This window comes from Trachemys scripta, chromosome 2 (assembly GCF_013100865.1).
Source record: "Trachemys scripta elegans isolate TJP31775 chromosome 2, CAS_Tse_1.0, whole genome shotgun sequence".
In the NCBI taxonomy this organism is placed as follows: domain Eukaryota; kingdom Metazoa; phylum Chordata; order Testudines; family Emydidae; genus Trachemys; species Trachemys scripta.
The window spans coordinates 217,925,078-217,944,625 of record NC_048299.1 but is presented as its reverse complement, the minus strand read 5'-3'; the positions used below and the strand labels follow the sequence as shown (position 1 = coordinate 217,944,625).

The following is a 19,548-nucleotide window of genomic DNA, read 5'->3' as shown; positions in this document are numbered from 1 at the left end:
GCTATTTTCTCCTTTAGAGAAAATGTTGTGAACAACTAAAAAAAAAAGATATTATTTGTCTGGAAGCAGTTCTAACTGCCTGCGCTTTTTATCTGGGTAAAACCAAATAAAATTTGCTTGGATGTGCCTATGACCCTAACTAGAGCTGATGGGAAATATCCCAGTGGAATTTTTTTCCACTAGAAAATGCAGATTTGTTGAAAGTGAAACATTTCATAAAAACATGTCCATTTTAACAAAATTTCATTTTGGAAAAAAATTGGAAATAAATATTTCAATAAGATCAAAGTATTCTATTTGGACACTTTTGAAATGGAACATTTCAATATGTCACTTCAAAACAACTTCTGTTTTGAATTCTTTTATATAATAGAGTTGAATTTGGAATAAAAGGTTTAGATTTTGTTGACCCTGACCTTTCCCCCCCCAGAATTTTGTTCTGCAGGAAATTTACAATATTTTGCTTTCATTCCATTTCAGAACAGAATTTCAAAATTGCAGACTTTCCCATGGAATAGAAAAATTAAGTATCTGCCTTGCTCTACTCCTAACTACTAATGGTGGAGAAAATGACTACGGCTGGGTCTACACTATAAACTTACATCGGTATAACTACGTTGCTCAGGGCAGGTGAAAAATCCGCACTCTTGGTCAACACAGTTATTCCGACCTAACCCATGCTGTAGACAGCACTATGTCCAAGGGAGGGCTTCTCCCATTGACATAGCTACCACCAGTTCCAGAGGTGGATTAACTACACTGATGGGAGATGCTCTCCCATTGGCATAATAGCTTCTTTACTAAAGCACTACAACGGCACAACTGCACCAGTGCAGCTGTGCCGCTACAGCATTTAAAGTGTGGACCTGCCCTAAGGGTCACATTTTAAAGAGCTCAGCTCCCATTTAGATACCTGAAGGTGGTGGCCAGGTTTTCTAGCATGTTTAGCACCCAGAAACTTCCATTGTTCTCAATAGCGGGCGTATAGTACTATGTCTGATGGATCTAAACTCATCAGGGGAAACAAAACTGCTCTCCAAGGAGTACCCCCACTTTCTACAAAAACTTCTTTGCTTCCTCATTACCTGAGAGATAATTTAGCAACCTACATTACTGGCAAATGATAAGAATTTGGGGAAAAAAATATAGTAAATCAAATGATCCGCCATATGGGTAGGCTGATGCTAAAACAGATTTTCTAAGTAGTTTCTACATCTTTTGAAGGTTCTGCTAGAAGTTCACAATGCAATGTTGTAAACATCTTAGGGCTGGGTCTACACTAGAAAATTAGATCAAACCCAGCTGTGTTGCTCAGAGCTGTGAAAAATCCACACCCCTGAATGACATAGTCAAGCTGACCTAAGTCCCCATGTAGACTGCGCTAGGTTAACAGAAAAATTCTTCCATCAATTTAGCTACCGCCTCTCAGGGAGGCGGATTTACTACAGTGATGCAAGAACTCCTCCAATCTCTGTAGTAAGTGTCTACACTGAAATCCTATAGTGGAGTAGCTGCAGCTGTGCCACTGTAGCATTATAAATGTAGACATAGCCTTAATGTATTCATTAGCATGCCCCTGGTTAGGGCATCTGTGGCAATGGAAACTAGGATATCTGGATTTAAAAGCACAAACCTGCTACTGCTTGAACTAAAGGACTAGGTGAGTTATCTTAGCAGTGGTAGCAGACTCAAACCTCTATATGTGGTCTCACCACTGGGGGGTGACAAAGAGCCACATTGTGTTAGCATGGATTACATTTACATTGTTCATATGGCTGCCACCTTTTTGTTAATATGAGTAAGAAAAAAGAATTTGTCTAAAGTCTGTGACATTAAATAATTCACCAAGTCAGCTCTTAGTCCAGGCTCTAGCCAGAGGGTGTGTGCATTTTTGTTTATAGCTGAGTATCAGATTGTTGGATTTTGTTTAGTTCGTGTTGGTCAACTGACCTTAGCATTCTTTTTATATATGTGCACGCAGAGGCAATATGATGGTTATTTATTTTAATGTAAAAAAGTCTGGCATGTTTAGACATTGGCATACTCCATTGTGGCTGCTTCAAGGAAATACGTTGTTATTTGATTTCCTGGAGGGATTAGTTCTTGTCGAATACATTTTTAATGCACTTCTGGTCTCGAATGAATTATGTAGTAATACTCTTTTCTGGTAAATGAGGTTTGGAAGAAATCAGGTCAAGTCTGATCACAAAAAATTGACATAAAATTCTGAAATAACCCTTGGACTGAATGAAACAGTCACTCTGGAGGAAAGTACTTCAGTAGTCAAAACAAAGGAGACATTCCTGAATGACAGACATGCAATCTTTTTCTCTAGATGACATTGCCTACAACTACTGACTTTGATGAGACAACGATTAGAATTTGAAAGGGTCTACTAAATGAGAAATGATAGGACAATAGCCAGAAAGTACATGGCTGAGTAAGTGTCATGACTGGGGCATGGGCAGTCTGACCTAGTGATCAAAGCAGGAGTCAGGCCAGGTCAGATACCAGGAGGTCAGAGTCCAAGGCAAGCCAGAAGGCAAAATCAAGTCTCAGGTGTCAGGAGGCAGGCAGGGTCAGGTTACCAGGAGATCAGAGTACACAACATACCAAAGGGCAAATCGGGTGTCAGGAGGCAGGCAGGGTCAGGTGAGTTGGAGCAGGAATTGCAGGGAGAGCAGCATCCCTACACAGGGAGATTCCAGCTGCATGGACAACTTCCTGTTCTTTTGCTGGATTTATACAGAAGCTGTGAAGTAGTCAGGACCCCCAGCCGTCTGCCAATCAGATTCCAGGACTGGAATCCTCTGTCATGGTTCAGCTTCTATCCTAGCAACTGTTAGCTGGTCGCTGGGTGGCAGGTTGGAACTTACTACCTCCTAGGAGCCCTGTGGCCCAGCTCAGCTGAGGAAAGAGAAAGGTCCATTTGAAGGAAAATGCTCCCATCAAACGGCATTTGGGGAGGGAGGAAGAGGTAATTCCCATTTTGGATCTGGAAAGCCCTTCCCCCACTGCAGCGGTAGGGATCATGGGGTAGGGAAGATCTGAGTGCATCTATGGAGGGCCAGGTTCAATCCAGCCATTTGTTTCTGGTTTAGTGATGTGTGACCAACAACAAATTGAATTTAGAAAGAGAAGCCACCACAGTGTTAAATTCTGGCTCCAAAATAAGTCAGACAATAGTGAGCAATCCCTAAACTGCCATGTGAATAGCATCATTATGAAATGGTTGTGCATGTGGAATAGATGGACACACCATCTATGTGACTTGGCAGCTTTGCAAACCTGTTGTGGAGAACATAACAATCTCCCCTCCACCTTACGAAGAGCTGATTGTTTGTTTGTGGAGCGGTGCTGCTCACTCATCCTGGACATATTTTGTTCAGTGTGGGATGGTTTCAGTGTTTCCTTCACTTCAGCTTTGCTTGGGCAACAGCGAGAGACTGTTCAGCTCACTCAAGGATAATTTCAGATGCTCTAGTTAAGTCTGAGAAAATGTGGTTGTGTATTCAGTACAGCCATACTAATCATGCCAGCTTGTTCAAGGCAAATCCAGTCTCTCTCTCTCTAACAGCATTATTACATTACGTCTATTGCAATTAAAAATAGAGTTGGCACATAATTTCTAATTAAACACTCACCACTGCCACTCTTGGTAATTTTTTTAACTACTGATTTATGATTTCCCTGACAAAAATCAAATTAACAGTTTTGAATATTTTCAGGCTAACAGTCTCCTTTAAGTTCTGTATTTCTACCTGCTTGGCTTTGATTAGGACAACTGACTTTCACAGATCACATTGGGAAGATTACTTATCATGCAGGTTGTACATTTAATTAAATGTCAGACACACTACTTTTGAATAAATATTTCTTATGCATCACGCTCAGAATTTCCCCATTATCATTTAGAATTCTCAGGGAGACAATTTATTTTTATCTTCTTTTTCTAACCTACATATCTTCCTGCATTCTGTCTTTAAAATAACCAGAGAGTAAATTAAATGCTCTATGCACCTTCCATGCACAGGAAAGGACTACCATTGGGTCCTAAAGTTAATGGAACTGCACCTATTTATAACATGTGAGAATTTGATCCATTCTTAGCAATTTGTTTAAGGAAGCACTACTTCACTTTTCTTTGTACCAAAATCTCATTCGACTGGTATGTCCTTTTTTCTACTTTCTTTTCTATCCTTGCTTCTAAACAACATAGTTGTGTGTGACAGATTCTTTCTCTTCTACAGCTGGTTTCCTTTACCTGATTCAATGTTGTAACTGATTCAATGTTGTAACTAGAGATGGTCAAAAATTTTCCACCAACATTTTTTTCCACCAACAAATGACCTTTTAAAAATGAATATTTTTTTATGAAAAAAGTCAACATGGTTCTAATTTTTCATTTGTTGTGGAAAAACTTCATGCCTTTTTCCTTAAATCATTATCACAGAAGTTTAACTAAATAGCTATCTTTTTGTTGTTCTTCTTCTTCCATAAACCAGATAAACTAGCCAACTGTTTTGATTTTGAAAAGAACAAATTGATTCCCCCCCAAATAATGAAAAATGGTTTATTTTTGAGAACTTTGAAATGAAAACAACTCTAAAATTGTTCACAATAATATTTTTGACCAGTTCTAGTTGTAACAAATAGAAGTAGGCAAAACCATCTAGATAAAATGAGACCTGTCCTCAGACTTTGTCTTAGCCCCCAAATAAACCAGCTGGATATATTCAAATAAGTCATTCTCTCCCAGCTTCTCTCCCCTGTAGATAACTGCTAGGTGGAGCGTGATTCAGCATTTCTCTTTATATTATGCTGCTTATTGGGGAGAGTGCCCATGGCTCCTTCTCTGCACCTTAAAGTGGACCACTTAGTGCATGGTAGCAGGGTCCACACGGCACACTATAGAGTTACACCTGAACTTGCTGCACACTCACTGTTTGTCTAGACAAGTCCTGGATTCTGGATTTGTGATCATACAATTCATGACCATGTAATGACACAACTGCAGAGATAGTTAATAGGCAGACTATGGGCCAAATCTGGATTGCCAGATGCTTTTGAACAGACCCCGAAATCTTTTTATTTACTTATTAACATTATTTTTTTATTATTATTATTTTCTCTGGAGTCTGGACCTTGACTATATCTTGACCAAGAAATTTAGACCTTGACAAAAAATAATTGACTACCCTTGCTCTACTGAGTGATTGATTGGCAAACCCTCGATTCGAGGATGATCTCTACCACGGAATTACATATGGGTCCTGAGATGACTCAGGAGTCCAATTCTGGAACCTCAGATACAAAAAGAGTCTGAAAATATTGGTTCAAATCCTTAAGGGAATTGGCTTTCATCATGCTCATGCCCTTTACATTTACACTTTCCAGGTGCAATTCATCGCTGTGCAGAGGGCCATCACAAGGGTTACATACTACTTAAGTTCCACTTATGCCCTGAATAGAGAATTAGATGGAAAATTATATCTTTGCTATAGAATTCTAGAGGAAGGGTAAACAAAAAAAAATAGAGAAGGTATCATTTTCTATCAAATGCATATGTTTTAAAGTAACCTAATACAGCCCTATTGGTTTTGTCTCTATTAAACTCTTGCAAACTTTTCCATAAGAGAAAGGGACAAATTTACAAAGAGCCTCCTTAGTGACATCTAGAACACATGTGAACACAACCCTTCAGCTTATGCACACATTTGTGCAAACATACTGAACCCCTGCCTTCACAAAATAAGTACCATATTAATGTGCACAGTTGCTCAGCCTGCATGCAGTAATGGGACAGGAAACTGCACATTTGATAAAAAGGTTGGAACTTCGGCACAAATACTGTGAGCTTTGAGACTCTGGCAGACCAGGTGCCAGCTCATGTGCTTAGGCCTCAACTTAACACTGAGAAATGCACAACCAAAATGAGTCTGGCTCACCTGTGTGTTTGTATTGTTAAAATAAAAAATGTGTTTAGTGTTTAGACTTTATGAAATGCTTATAAGATGCTGCATGTATTAATCTCACTTATAACAACTGTACCCCATGTTATAGGTGATATTAAATGTTCACACTGTAATCTTCTATAATTGTGTAAGTCATCAAACAGGAAAGAAGCATTAATTAATATAAAATGCTGGCTTCTTATGGAAGGTGTTAGGTCCTGCCCACCAAGAAGACCGATGAAACCAAATGAACCATTGTGGAACATCAAAGAACAAAGATTTTGTTAACTGCATTCCTTTTCCACACACACACACCTGCCCCCATGAAGAGGAGAGATGCGTGTGTACTCACACCATCAGTTTGAACTCTGGGGGGAAGGGAATAAAAATCCCTAATAAGAAGAAACTTTATCTTTATGTTGCTTAAACTTGGGGGGAGGGGGCAAGATAGATCAGAGTACTCAAGGAGACTGTCTGTGACTCCATAGTTGGGCTGCTATAGTGCCTACAGAGTTTACACTTGATAGATGTCACCTGAAAGTGAGAGCAGGTGTTTGCATGGCACTGTTGTATCCGGCATTGCAAGGTATTTATGTGCCAGATATGCTAAACATTTGTATGCCCCTTCATGCTTCAACCACCATTTTAGAAGACATGCTTCCATGCTGATGACGCACATTAAAAAATAATGCATGAATTAAATTTAACTGCAATTAAATTGACAGCCTTAGTGCAAAACGCTTCTTGGGATGTACCCTTTCTTTGAGGATGGCATGCGATTCATGATATGCATTAAAAGGTTGGAAGATGAGCTACTGCATATTGGGATTATTATTAATTATTATTATTATTATCATCATTTGAGTTATTTTGCATAACATGATGTTTTGCATTGTTACAAATGTAATGACTTATTAAAATGTACCCATGGTGAAATGGGAGCTTACACTCTGAGACAGGAAGGGGTTTCCTATGTTACCTCTATCCTTATCATTAGTATTTATTATCTGTATGGCGGGAATTCCTATAGCCCCGATCAGGACTCAAAATTGCATTGTGCTAGGTGCTGTGCATGCTTGTATTAAAAAAAAAAAAAGACAGTAAGGTCTTTGGAGCAGAGACTATTGTAGCATATGACAGGAGATAACTGATGGATAAAAGAAACAGGAGAAGGTGGAAGGACAACCTAGGAATGAAATGCTCATTCTAAGTATGATAATCGGCAGTAACAGCACACCAGCCGCCTAGCCATTTTTGACCATTTTGTAGGCACCATGGTGGAAAGTAGTTTTAGGATGGGATTTGAAGGAGGGTAAAACAGTGGCTTTATGGATTTGGAGGGGGATGGGGAAAGCAACTCTCATGCATAAGGAATGGCATAGGAAAAAGCATGAAGGTCTTGGGAAAAAAATTGAACTAATGGATAATGAAAGCTGGCATATCTGCAGAACTGCAGGGGAGCGGCCAATGGCTCATTAGCACATTGGGCTTGATGGGTAGTGTAGAGCTAAGCTCTCAAGGGTCTTAAAAGTAAAGAGCGGTATCATGTGTGTCAGTGATAGTATTCTCTTCAGTTTGTCAGATAAGCGGGGTTAAGGGTTGTGAAGAGCAAACCATAAACATACAAACCATAAAAGGTTTGGAAATACAGGTTGAATAAACACCCCAAACACTGCAATTCTTATCTAAACTTCTTGAACTGCCAGAGTCTGCAAAACAGTGCAGGAAATCCTACATGAGCCATCTCCGTTATGGGATTTCTAGTGTTTTCTGCTCCCAGTTTGGACAGGTGCAACCTGGTGGTTTAGGACATTCTTCCTGAGTTTGCCAGCTGATGGCCAGACACTTGATTAAAGCAGACAATCAATTAGCAAATGCCCTTCCTCCAGTGCTGGGATGTGTATGCCCATTATGATTATTACTGTACTAGGACAAAGTGTGGGACACACGCAGTAGGATAGGAGGCTAATTCTAAATCTGCTAGTGTCTTGCCATCAGCTGGAACACACAAATATCTTCCCACCACCCACATTCCCCAATGCCCTTTGGACTTCCACTCGACAATAATAATAAGCATACAATTACATGGAGACGACTTCAGATGGAAGAATACATTTAACACCAGTTTAGGCCCTATAAGAGAACTACTCTGCATTACTTTTCCATTTAAATTATGCCCCAAATCAGTATAGATCTGGGGAAAGTGTCCTTAATCTGTATTGATGTATCTTTCCAGTGTAAGGAGCATGCACTATGATTGTTTTCCTCTACCTCATTTTAGGTATGTCTACATTGCAAGTGAAGGTGTGATTATGGCAAGGGTAGCATAACTGTGTTAGGTTTATTCTAGCTAGCAAGGGTAATAATAGTGTGGATGTGGCACTATGGGCTAGCAACTCAGGTATGTATCCAAACTCCCTGGCAGTCTTGTACTCAGGTGGCTTGAGCACAAGCCTATGGCACCATGTCTTCATTATGATTGTTACCCATGCTAGCTAGATTAAAGCTAGTGCAGATATGCCTACCTGTGCTACTACCACACCTGCACTTGCAGTGTAGATATACCCTTATAGTGCAAGTTTGCATCAAAAACCAGCATTGCTTTCCTTTGGGATGGTATCACTCCTCACCAGTGAAAGCCTTTTCCTTTAAATACTGCATTTTATCAGTGAGCTGGGAGTTCAGTAGAGAACAGAAGAGAAAAAATCTTCTAAAAACAGATGAAAGCACAGAAAATATATAGATGGCAAAACAGCCCTTACAAAAGAAAAATGACACATGCTATTTCAAAGATACTAAGGGGTTTCAAGTAGATATTTACATTTGTTATCAATATTGTTGTCTTTTTAAAGAGATAAAAAAAGTTTCTCTGGCTCCTCCACATAACAGAACACTGATTACACCACTTTTTGCATTGCCTTTTGCAAGTAGACATGAATGCAGCCCCATCTCTCTGGGTAACTTTCAGTAAACATAGGATTGATTATGCATTCAGGATCAATAAATGAATGTTTTTAAAGGCACAGGGACATTATCCTTTTGCCTGCTTTCACTGGCTATGTGTGTACATCGCTCAGCCTTTTAGTTTTTAGTTCCAGTCTTTAATATAGTTCAAGTAACTTACCAGTTGAGTGAAAAAGGACTGTCCCACTGTACTCCTGCTCTCCCATGATCATCTGCTGCCCCTGTTCATCAATGAGCTGGACTGGGAGCTTGAAGGAGACTTTACTCCCAACACTCATACCTGATTTACCAGCATGTTTCAGTTCACACATCTTCTTTGTCCAAACAGAAGAATCAGAAGCAATAAATATGCATGCATACAGCTCTCCTGAGTTGCTTGGCTCTAGCATTTGGTCAACAGACCATACAGCCTCTTAAAGAGTAGACAAATAAAAAGCACCGGCTCTAGATGTACTGGATTTCTGAGCCCAGAAATTTTCAGTTCCTTCTCACAGCTCCTTGGCCTTCACGGAGCATTTATTTGGCCATCAATTTAATTTCTGCAGTCTTCCTTTTTAAATTGCACTTCTGTGTTTGCAAAGTAAAGATGGTGTGGAAAAAACCCCTATTGCTTTATGAGGAAATACAAAGTGGCTTGTTGATTTGCGTAATGCTCTGCTGAATGGCTTCTGCATGCTTTCTGATTAGAATGCAGCATAGGCCTCATTGCTGTCCTCTATGCCATGATGTCATACTAAGGATTTTTTTTGAGTGGAGGATGGGCTTTAAAGTGTTCACATTCTTTAAGCTTTTGTGTCAGACATAGCAGGCCCTCTACTGGTTGCAATAATTGATTGTATTTTACTAGACATTTCCTCCACTGCACAGTACGTTGCAATTAACCGTTAAAATTGCTCTTTATCCCTGTACTCTACATCTTTTTGTGCAGTTAGCATTACTGCAGTTTTAGCTAAGATGCACACAAACATTTTTTTGTAGGACAGACAAATGGATAGGCGAAAAGCAGCAGGTACCCAAAACCTTATTTTTCATCTTCTCTGGGACAAATTCAACGCTCCATTATGCCCCAGGTAATCCTATTAACTCAAATGCAACCACTCAGGGTGTAAATCAAGAAAGGTTTACTAGGCTTAATACAAGCTGTGAAGACTAACATTGATAGCCATAAAGACAAAAAAGGCAAGGCTTATTTCTGTCTGTTTAAGAAATATCACTTATAATGAATTGTTTATAACAAGGAGGAGCAGAGAAATATAACAAGAATTAGGGCTTGTCTACATGTACAGCATTGCATCTGCGTCACTATAGTGTTTTAGCTACTACACCGATTGAAGAGCTTCTCCCATCAGCCTAGTTAATCCACCTCCCCAGGCGGTGGTAGCTATGTTGACGGAAGACGCTCCCCCATCAACATAGCGCTGTCTATACTGGGGGTTAGGTCAGTATAACTACATCACTCAGGGGTGTAGATTTTTCACACCCCTTAGCGACACCCCGGAGCAACATAATTATACCAATGTAAGTTTGTAGTGTAGACCTGGTCTTAGATACAGTACTTCTTTAGCACCATATATGTAATAAATGACAGAGCTTCCAGGTTAAGAAGATTTAAAGCTGAAAAATTAGAGACACAAAGTTGGAGATTTCTCCCCTATCCCCTGAACAAATTCCTCCAAAATGCAGGGTTGGAGGGATGCAGATATGATTTGGGCCCATCTCTACGTAACATTAATTCATTACACACGTTTTAAAGAATATGTTCAAGGTTTTTCTAAAGGTGAAGGGCTATGCAGTGCACACAGAAGTGTGCTTGAGCCAGACCTATATCTGCAAAGTGAGCAATTGGCACTCAAATGGGCATAAGAGGACTTGTGCATGCATATATCGAATTTGCATGTACAGTTGGCGTAACTGTGTGCACAAATATAGATACACAAATGCATGCACAACTTGCAGATCTTCACGCAATCTGGTTTTATACATGTAAAACATCTGAGTGGAAAGTGGAAGACAACTCATTAGCAACAGTGTATCAGAGACCGAGAGCTGGATGGTGAGTCCTAAAGCAATGGCAGTCAATCTTAATGGTCAGTGCAGTCAAACTGGAAACTGGAGCTAAAGATCAGAGCCAAAATCAGGAGTCAAGATCAGGATCAGAACAAGGCAAACGTTGGGCTGGAGCAGGACTGGGAACAAGGCTGGAGGCTAAGGCTTGTGGAGTAGCTCTCCACTAACAGGCAGAGGAGAGTCCAAGCCATGAAGCGAGGTGGACAGACTGAGCTGCTGTGTCACCTGGGGGCCTTATATACCTGCCCTGAGAGGCACCAGACCGGCTTGTGGATCGGCTGGATCCTAGCACAGGAATGACTCGTCATCACATGTGGCTTAATCAGGCTCTAGTTCAGGAATAACGCATCCCCTCACACAGTGCAGAAATGTGGATAGGACTGTTTTTCTTCCATGCTGCCTTCCTGCTCAAATCCTTAATCAGTTTCTTAAGCTGCAGGATTTCCCAAAGAATTCATGACCCCACATCTTACACTTCAACTTTCAAACCTGCTAGTTTGAGACACAAGCCACTGAAATGTGCAAATGTTCAAACTGTGGCACACTTGTTTTTTGTGTCAGAACTTGACCGATTTATAATGGTTCTTTCACTGTATGAATTATGTAAACCATTTTAAACATGAGACTGGAAAAATAAATTCCATCGTGTACAACCCTAAAGACTCCTCCACCTTTACACTCCCAACACAGCCCTCTACCACTTGAGTAAAGGAATAGCTGTTACTCTCTCTGGGGTCCAGCCGCTAGAGGAGAACGTGACACATAATTTGCCCATTGGGTCCATAGTATTTTCCGGTCTGCAGTAGAATGTTGGCAGTCAGGATTCCTGGATTCTGTTCTGTTCCTTTCTTTGAGCGTGGAGTGTGGTCCAATGGTTAGTGCAGGGGTTATCAGCAGGCTATCCAAGCTCACAGATTTGGGGAAGGTAGTGTGACAAGGTCAAGGAGACTTGGGTTTGCCACATCAGAGAGCTGTTCTTAGCTTTGCCTGAACTGACTTTATGCAACCTCTCACTTGAGTTATTCGTAAAATGGGGATAATGATATTTGTCTGTCTTCTGGAGTCTAAGGCCTCTCTCTATAATAAGGGCTGTAAAGAATTACAAACAGAAGCCAGTTGAGGTGAGACATGAACTCATGGTCTGGTCATCGGGCTCAGTGTCCCTTCCCCAAGACAGAGAAAAACAGGGAGCATTCCACAGAATCCACTTCACTTTGATATCTTGCTTTGCCCCACAGGAAAACCTCACTTCTAATTATGCAAGTGCCTGTTCTCCCTTACATTCCCTTGTTTTATGCTGGCAGCTTTAAAATGTTTGCAGTGAAATTAGTTCAGCTGTTACTGACCCATCCTCTTGCCCTCATGCAAAAGCCCAAATGGCAAAAGTCATCATCGATTTTTGTTAAAAGTAAAATCCTTGAATCCAAGACTTCTGAGGAAGAGATAACAAACACTGCATTAGCTGCGGCTCAATCTTTATTTGCAAGCAACTGAAGCTAGCATTTCTTGACTTCATTTTCCCAGGTTTTTGCATGGGAGAAACTCATTTTCCATTGCTGGATCTGGGCAGCATTTTCAAAGAAACTTGCAAATGCATACAACAGATTTTCTCCAAGCATGGGATCATAGATGACTGCTGCCTCCCCATACTGGGAAGGCAGAAGCTAAAGGGGAGGACATGTGACCTTCCCTTGTGTCTCCTCCCTACCCTGGGGCGAGGGGAGGGGTTGTGCCTCCAGCTTGCTTGGATGCTGTCCCCGGAAGCTGAGCCTGGGAGAGCAGGTGCACCAGGCAGCAGTCCAGTGTGGCCAGAAGAGTCTCTGGCCTTGCCCCTTCTGCTCTGGTTCTGGCCCTGCCCTTCCGCTCCCTGCCTGAGCTGGCTGCTGTGGGGGGAGGGGGCACTTGACCCTGCATGGCCCTTCTGACATGTCACCTCTGCATGGGATAGTGTTTTATGTTGTTGTTTTTTCAGAGATACCTGAAAATTACGCCATAGTTGCAAATGACCAAGATGTGGGCATTCACACAGATGTTTGTCTGAGGCCCAGCACTGGCATTTTACAAATGTGTGTCATTTAGCTGAACTGTTCACCTCTCCTTCTTCCCCTGATCCCATTCACCCTGTGTCAATTGGAGCGCACAGCAGCACTTCATCACCTTGCATTTGTACGATACAGTGGAATGAGGTCTTGTCAGTCAATGCCTAGGTACAAATGGTAGAAACCAGGGGATAGCAAAGACCTTTTTGGTCATTTACCAGGTGGGCACTGGACAAATGTTGCAGGTTTTGAAATGTACAGGAGATAAATGGGTTCGGTACAGTGTATCTTTTACCTAAATCTTTCCATGTCCTCAAGCTTAAGATCCTCCTTTTTCAAGAAGACAGGAGCTTGAAATGGCCACAGAGCAAGGACATGATGAATGTGCTTTTTGATCAATGTATTAAGATTTGCAGCAGACATTGTGTGCGTAGGTGTGACATATTAGGGTACAAACCAGACCAATGAATAGCTGAGTCACCCCTGCCTTGTAACCTGGGGTGCGTGCCCTTTACAGTGCCTTGCTGGTGTAGCCTCCAACCTGGACTGAGAATTGCTGCAGTTCAGTGTTGCCAGTTTCTGTCATAGCATATGCTAAGATAAAAAAAAATTCAAGAGATGTAGACAGGCATTAAAGAGAGAGAACTGTGCCTGTGTGTGTGGGAAGGAGCTGAGAAAAGAACTATTAAAGCTTAGTGAGGTGTGTTGGAGTTACTTAGTGAGTTAAAAGCTGTAAAGAAATACTTCTCTTTTTTGTAGCTTGTGAGTGTTGATTTAATCTCTGGTGAAGAGTTCACTACAGCTCAGGCTTGGCTTCTCATTCAAAGCCAGAGCACTGCAAAGATTTTAGCACATCAGTAGAAATGCCCAAAAGCTGTTATTCACCCTCTCATATTTTTACTTTACGTTGGAGGTGGGGGGACAGGAAAAGGGGATTGGTGAAAAAATACTTTTTTATTGAGAAATTTCCAGAAGGAGAAAATACAGTTTTATTACGGTGTGCTTTGAAATCAGATTTGTGGACTTTTCTCACTTCATGTATCATGACAGAGGGCCAAATCCTTCTCTGATTAATTCAGTGGAGTTACTCCAGATTTACATGTAAGGAGCTGGAAGGAGATTTTTTTCTATGATGAATGGTCATTAGTTGACAAGTTGAAAACACCTGCAATATTCTAATTTTTTTCTCTCTCTGTTTCTCTACAATGAGGTATATTGATGTGTGTGCGTGTGCGGGCAGGGGAGACTGTGTGATATACTCAGAGGCAGAAGGTGCAATAGCTAGGGGATGTGAAGGAGAGAACAAAGGGAGGCTTGGAGAGGAGAATGGGCAGAACGGTCTCTACCCATAAGAGTACACGCTGTTTCAAAAACTGGCAATGAACCCAGGAGTTCTGAATTTCTATGTTCTCTGCCATTAGTAAATATCTGTGAAACTCAGTGCCAATCAAAGGGGGGGCCAGGAGGGCCATTTGGTCTGGGCCTCAAGCTCAAAGGGGGCCTCAAATTTAGACACTTGCATTGCATATTTTTGTCAGTTTGCCTGCATCAGTGGCTTCAGGTGAACACACCTTCCACGTGCTGAAGCAGGTAAAGAACGATCACCGTTCAACTATGGGATGAGAGCATTTGAATGGGCTCGCCATGCTTAATATCAACTGTGACATTGCATTTTTTATTTTTATTATGGCTAGGGGGCCTCAAAAGCTGGAAGGGGTCTGGGCCTCTCTGGACCTCTGAGAGGGCCTGGTGAAACTCACTAGCAAGGTGTATGCCTCATCTACCTCTAGTGCCTGATCGCATACGTAACGTACTACTGCCAACAGTTACTTGGTTAGTTAAGTGGCACGCATCTGTGTGGTGGATCTAAATGTTCCAACCCTGCTGATGACCCATGTGGGTATCAATATGATGTCATATGAAGGAATTTCCATATGTTTAGTTTGCTTTTTTAAAAACCAAGAAAATTAAATGCAAAAGATTACATTAAAAGAACATTCTTGAGGTTGCAAAATCAGGCACTTAAAAGTTAGGGAATTCAAGAACAAAGGGTGTGTGTGTGTGTGTGTATTATGATGCAGTCTTTAATTACATGTTTAAATACTGATTTTTCCCACAGGACCCTTACCTCATTCAGTGCACAGGATGCAGCTGTTCTGGGAATGACCCTGCCTCATTTGTTGTAGAAGTTGGAAGGTGTGTAGTGAATGAGGCAGGGATTGCAGGAAGAGAAAGGACAATCTCATAGTTAAGGCAATTCATTACTGCCCTGGAGAACTGGATTTTCTGTTTACCAGAGAGTTCCTATGGTAGGCTGGGCGAGTCACTTAAATCCAACGTTTCACAGGTGGTCACTAATCTGTGTGTTCCTCATTTTCTGAATGCCCAGTTTGAGTCCGTGGGGTCTGATTTGCAGAAGTGCTAAGCACTCCAGTTGCTACTGAAATCAATGGGAGCTGTGCTTTGAACATATAAAGTGCTATCATATATTAAATACTTTGAAAAATCAGGTCTTAGGTGTTTCAAATTGGGCACTCCAAATTACTGGAATGTTTTACCTTGATCTCTGTGCCTCAGTTCTCATCTGAAAAATGGGGATAATAATAGCCCTTCATCTGACAGGGTGTTGTGAAAATTGATTCATTAATGTTTGTGAATCATTATGATACTATAGTGATGAAGGCCATAGAAAATCCCATGAAGAAGTTAATAATTCTGTCTTCAGAGCAGATTTTGAATAGTGTGCAGTAAATAAGGCCTGGGGTCATGTATTGAGCAATGAATATTGAATAGCTCATTCAGTTAGTGCATAGGAAGAATGGGGCTGAATAAGGCAGGGGTATTGTGAGAAAAAAGCATATGAACATGAAATTATAGACTCACAAGGGGGGGCCAAATTGAAGGTGCAGAAGGGGGCCTTAATTCTAACATTTTCTCACTTCTAAGAGCTTAACTTCACAACCTTAAAAACGTAATTTTCTGTGTGTATTATATATGTTCAAGTCTAAAGTTGAGGTTTTCAAAAGGGTGCGACATTGGCCTAATTCTGCTCCTATTTGAAATCATTGGCCATTGACTTCAATGGGAACAGATTTAGGCCTCTGCTTCGACCTTTTGAAAATCCTACCTTATAAAGCACTTCAGCCATTAGCCTATTGTCACAGGCCCAAGGACTCCCTCCCTCCGGGGGTCTCATGGGGAGGCAAATTAGCATTATATGTTGCTAACGCGGTTGCAAGCATTGCAAGGCATTTCGGGGGAGGGTCAAAGGTGTGTGAGTGTGAAGTGGAAGATTCTTTTGCAGCTTGCGAGAGGCCAAAGGGGGAAGGAGGAAGAGAGCAGAGAACAGGTTAACTCGACACTTCAGCGAGCTCCGTATGAAGATAAGACGCTGGTCCCGATCCAAGGTCATGGGCTCGACAAGAAGTTTACAGCTGCATTCACATCTACCCAACCCCAGCCAGCCGTGACAAAAGGAGAGCTGAGGTGAGCAGGGCTGGAGAGATTGCAAAACGAGTGAAACAGTGAAGGCCAACAGGGGGGAAACAAAGTCTCTGGAGCCAATGTGTTTTGGGAAAGCCGAGGAGGCCACAGCGAGACGGTTTGGACTGGTACAAAGAGCACCAGAAGCAGAGGTCCCTGAATGAAACACCCCCAGTAGAAGCCAGGACTTAAAAACCCTCCTGAGAGCCAAAGAAAGTCAGAGATACAGTGGACCCTGGTTGACCTGTGCACGGGACAAGAACTCCCATCCACCCTTCCCCCTCTTCTTCTTACGTTACATCTAGGCTTGGCCAGCCTCGGGTAGTGCGGGTGTGAGTATGAAAGTGAGTTAGAGCTTGGGGCACTAACGCTTTGCTTTTTCCTTCCTCTGAGTGACATGGGGGATCCCCAGCACTCTCTGCTGTTATTTTATTTTTTTATTAATAAAGCTTTAAAATTCAGACACTTGGGTGCTCTTCCTCTCCTCCCCTAAAGATCCTGCGGCCTCAGCGTGATCCCCGGATGCCACAGGCAGATTGGTAACATAAATCTGTCACACTATAACCAGGCTCCAGTTTTGCTTTCATAAGTCTATTATTTAGCAGCACAGATTTTAAAGGGATTTCCTGATAATTAGGTAAAATTTGACCTTGTCCATTGTTGTATTTCTGTAGGGTCTTCAATATAAAACTAGTGCATTGGAGGTGCACAGTAGTCTCTGTGTGGCAGTTGGAAGCAGCCTCCAAACTGTGCAGTTATAATTTTTGCTGTTTAAACTTATTTTAGTTAAAGCAAATATTTGTGTGTCTTTACTACAAAGAGTATAAGGGACCAGGGGACAGGCAGTCTGGCCTACCAGTCATAGCTAGTCTGGTGTCCACAAGTCCAGGACAGTCACGAGGCAGTAGCCAGCATGCAGAAATCAGAGTAACCACTAGAGTCAGAATCAATAACCAAGAGTCAGAATCAGGCCAGGCTGGAATCAGGAGGCAAGAGTCAAGCCAGAGTCAGAGACTAGAGATCAGAAGCAAGGTGAAATCTGGCATCACAGCAAGGCAAACACCTGTATGACTTCCCAGACAACTTCCTGGGCCACCCTCCAGGGTTAAATAGTGTGCTTGGCCAATCAGAGAGCTACAGGGTGCTGCTACTCTAGACCTTGTGGGTGGTACTTCCTGCAGTGCCTAATCTCCACAGTGCTCCCTGGAGGTAGTTCTGCATAGCCTTCCTGTGGTGATGTAGGAGTATCAGCTACTATCACAGGCTCCCCAAACTCCTGCCTTCTAGTCCCAGGGATTCTTACACAAAAGCTCAGTCTCTCTGTACTTTTTAATTTCCATCGGCCCTGTAAAATTATCCTTAGTTCAGTGGGATTGCACAGTGTTTATTAAATGCAAATTAATTAACACACACTTATACCCACAGAAGCGATTTACTAAATTAGAATGCAGTTTTTTTCCATGCATGGTGTGAAAACAATGATAAAATTTAGAGCTGTGAAGGAATCAGGCCCCAATTCAGAAAAGTATGTTTAAATCTACCACTGTTCAGCAAGGCCCAAATGCCAGTATCACAAAAGTGCCTAAATTTTAAGATTCGGCACCTAAATCCCAGTTTTGGCTCCACTGCCATCCACAAAGTTCCCACTAAAACCTGTAGATGCCTAAACTCACTCAGTAACTAGGTTTTCAGGGCAAAAGTTCCTGAGCATTCCAACAGTTCTGTCACTCTAGGAGTCTGGGTGCCTGTCTCTCACCTAAGCCCCACAATGATTCATGAACTGGGGGGAGATAAGCATTTGGCCACCTAAGTCGTGTGCAGGGTCCGATCTGGTAGGCACCCTCTGAGCATATCTACTGGATCAGGTTCTATTCAAACTCTAGCTGGAGGAGGAAGAGGAGGTGGTGGTGGTGTCCAGCTTAAAACTTCTATCCTACTGATTAGGGCACCCACCTGGGTGGTCCTGTCCCCTGCTCTAATCACTCTTTCATTATTTATTCACAGTGCAACAGCTTCAACAGGAAAGACTGAGGAAAGCCCAAATCAGAATATTCCATAGCTGAGTGGTTAGCATGTACCTTCTGAAAGGGGGGAGACCCATGTTCAAATCCTCTCTTCCCTTCTGCTAGAAAGGGGACTTGAACATGGGCCTTCTACATCCCCAGTAACTGCTCTAACCACTGGGCTAAGAGTTATAAAGTAGCCACCACCTCCTCCTATGGCCACTTTGTGTGAAGCAAGAAATGCCTTCCGTTTGTAAGTTACCTGACTCCAGGCAGCTGGGTCATAGGCACGAGCTTCCTCTAGGCCCAGGGAGTGCTCAACCTCCCGCTCTGCCCCAGGCCCCATCCCCACCCAACCCCTTTCCCCAAGCCCCCACCCCCATGCCACCTCTTCTTGCCCGTCGCAGGCCCTGCCCCACCCCACCCCTTCTCCTAAGTCCCCACCCCAGCCCACCTCTTCCCGCCCAGTTCCGCCTCCTCCCCTGAGCGTGCCCCGTCCCCACACCTGTTCCTCCCAGCGCCTCCTGCATGCCGCAAAACAGCTGATCATAGCGGGTGGGACAGGGAGGAGTTGATTGGCGGGACTGCCAGTGGGCAGAAGGTGATGGTTGGGGGGAGCTGGCTGCCAGTGGGTGCTAAGCAACCGCTATTTTTTTTTCGTGGTTGCTCCAGCCCTGGAGCACCCACAGTGTTGGCACCTATGGGCTAGTTTTTGTTCAAGGATTGCCAAGCCTAGCTTGGCGGCTATGTATCTCTAAGCAAGGGGAAGAGCTTAGCACATAACTGTCTGGCTGGCATCTCCACTGACTACTGTAGGCAGCTTTACACCTAGCGTGCTGGCTTTTGTGGGTTGCATTCTAAGGAACCTATCCTCCTCCATTCATTGTATAGGGAGCTTAGGCACTTAACTCAGCATTGAGGATCACAATTTTGTTTGTGTTTTTCTAGGCTGCTAAAGTTAGGTGTTGTGACGCTCAGCATTGCAGTGCTTAAGTCCCTTTGGGGATCCCACCCCAAGTGCTGAAGTTTTGCAGTCCC

At 42.5% G+C, this 19,548-nt stretch overlaps 1 protein-coding gene across 1 annotated transcript in view; it reads right to left on the bottom strand.

Moving 5' to 3' along the window:
• The window catches only part of LOC117873507, a 97,338-nt gene extending 87,694 nt beyond the window's left edge, over positions 1 to 9,644 (bottom strand). Inside the window, exon 1 of the mRNA XM_034762965.1 lies at positions 9,079 to 9,644. Within this exon, the coding sequence (XP_034618856.1) occupies positions 9,079 to 9,307 (229 nt within the window). The 5' untranslated portion in view covers positions 9,308 to 9,644. The remainder of the gene's footprint in view (positions 1 to 9,078) is intronic.
• Between the last annotated feature and the right edge of the window lie 9,904 nt (positions 9,645 to 19,548).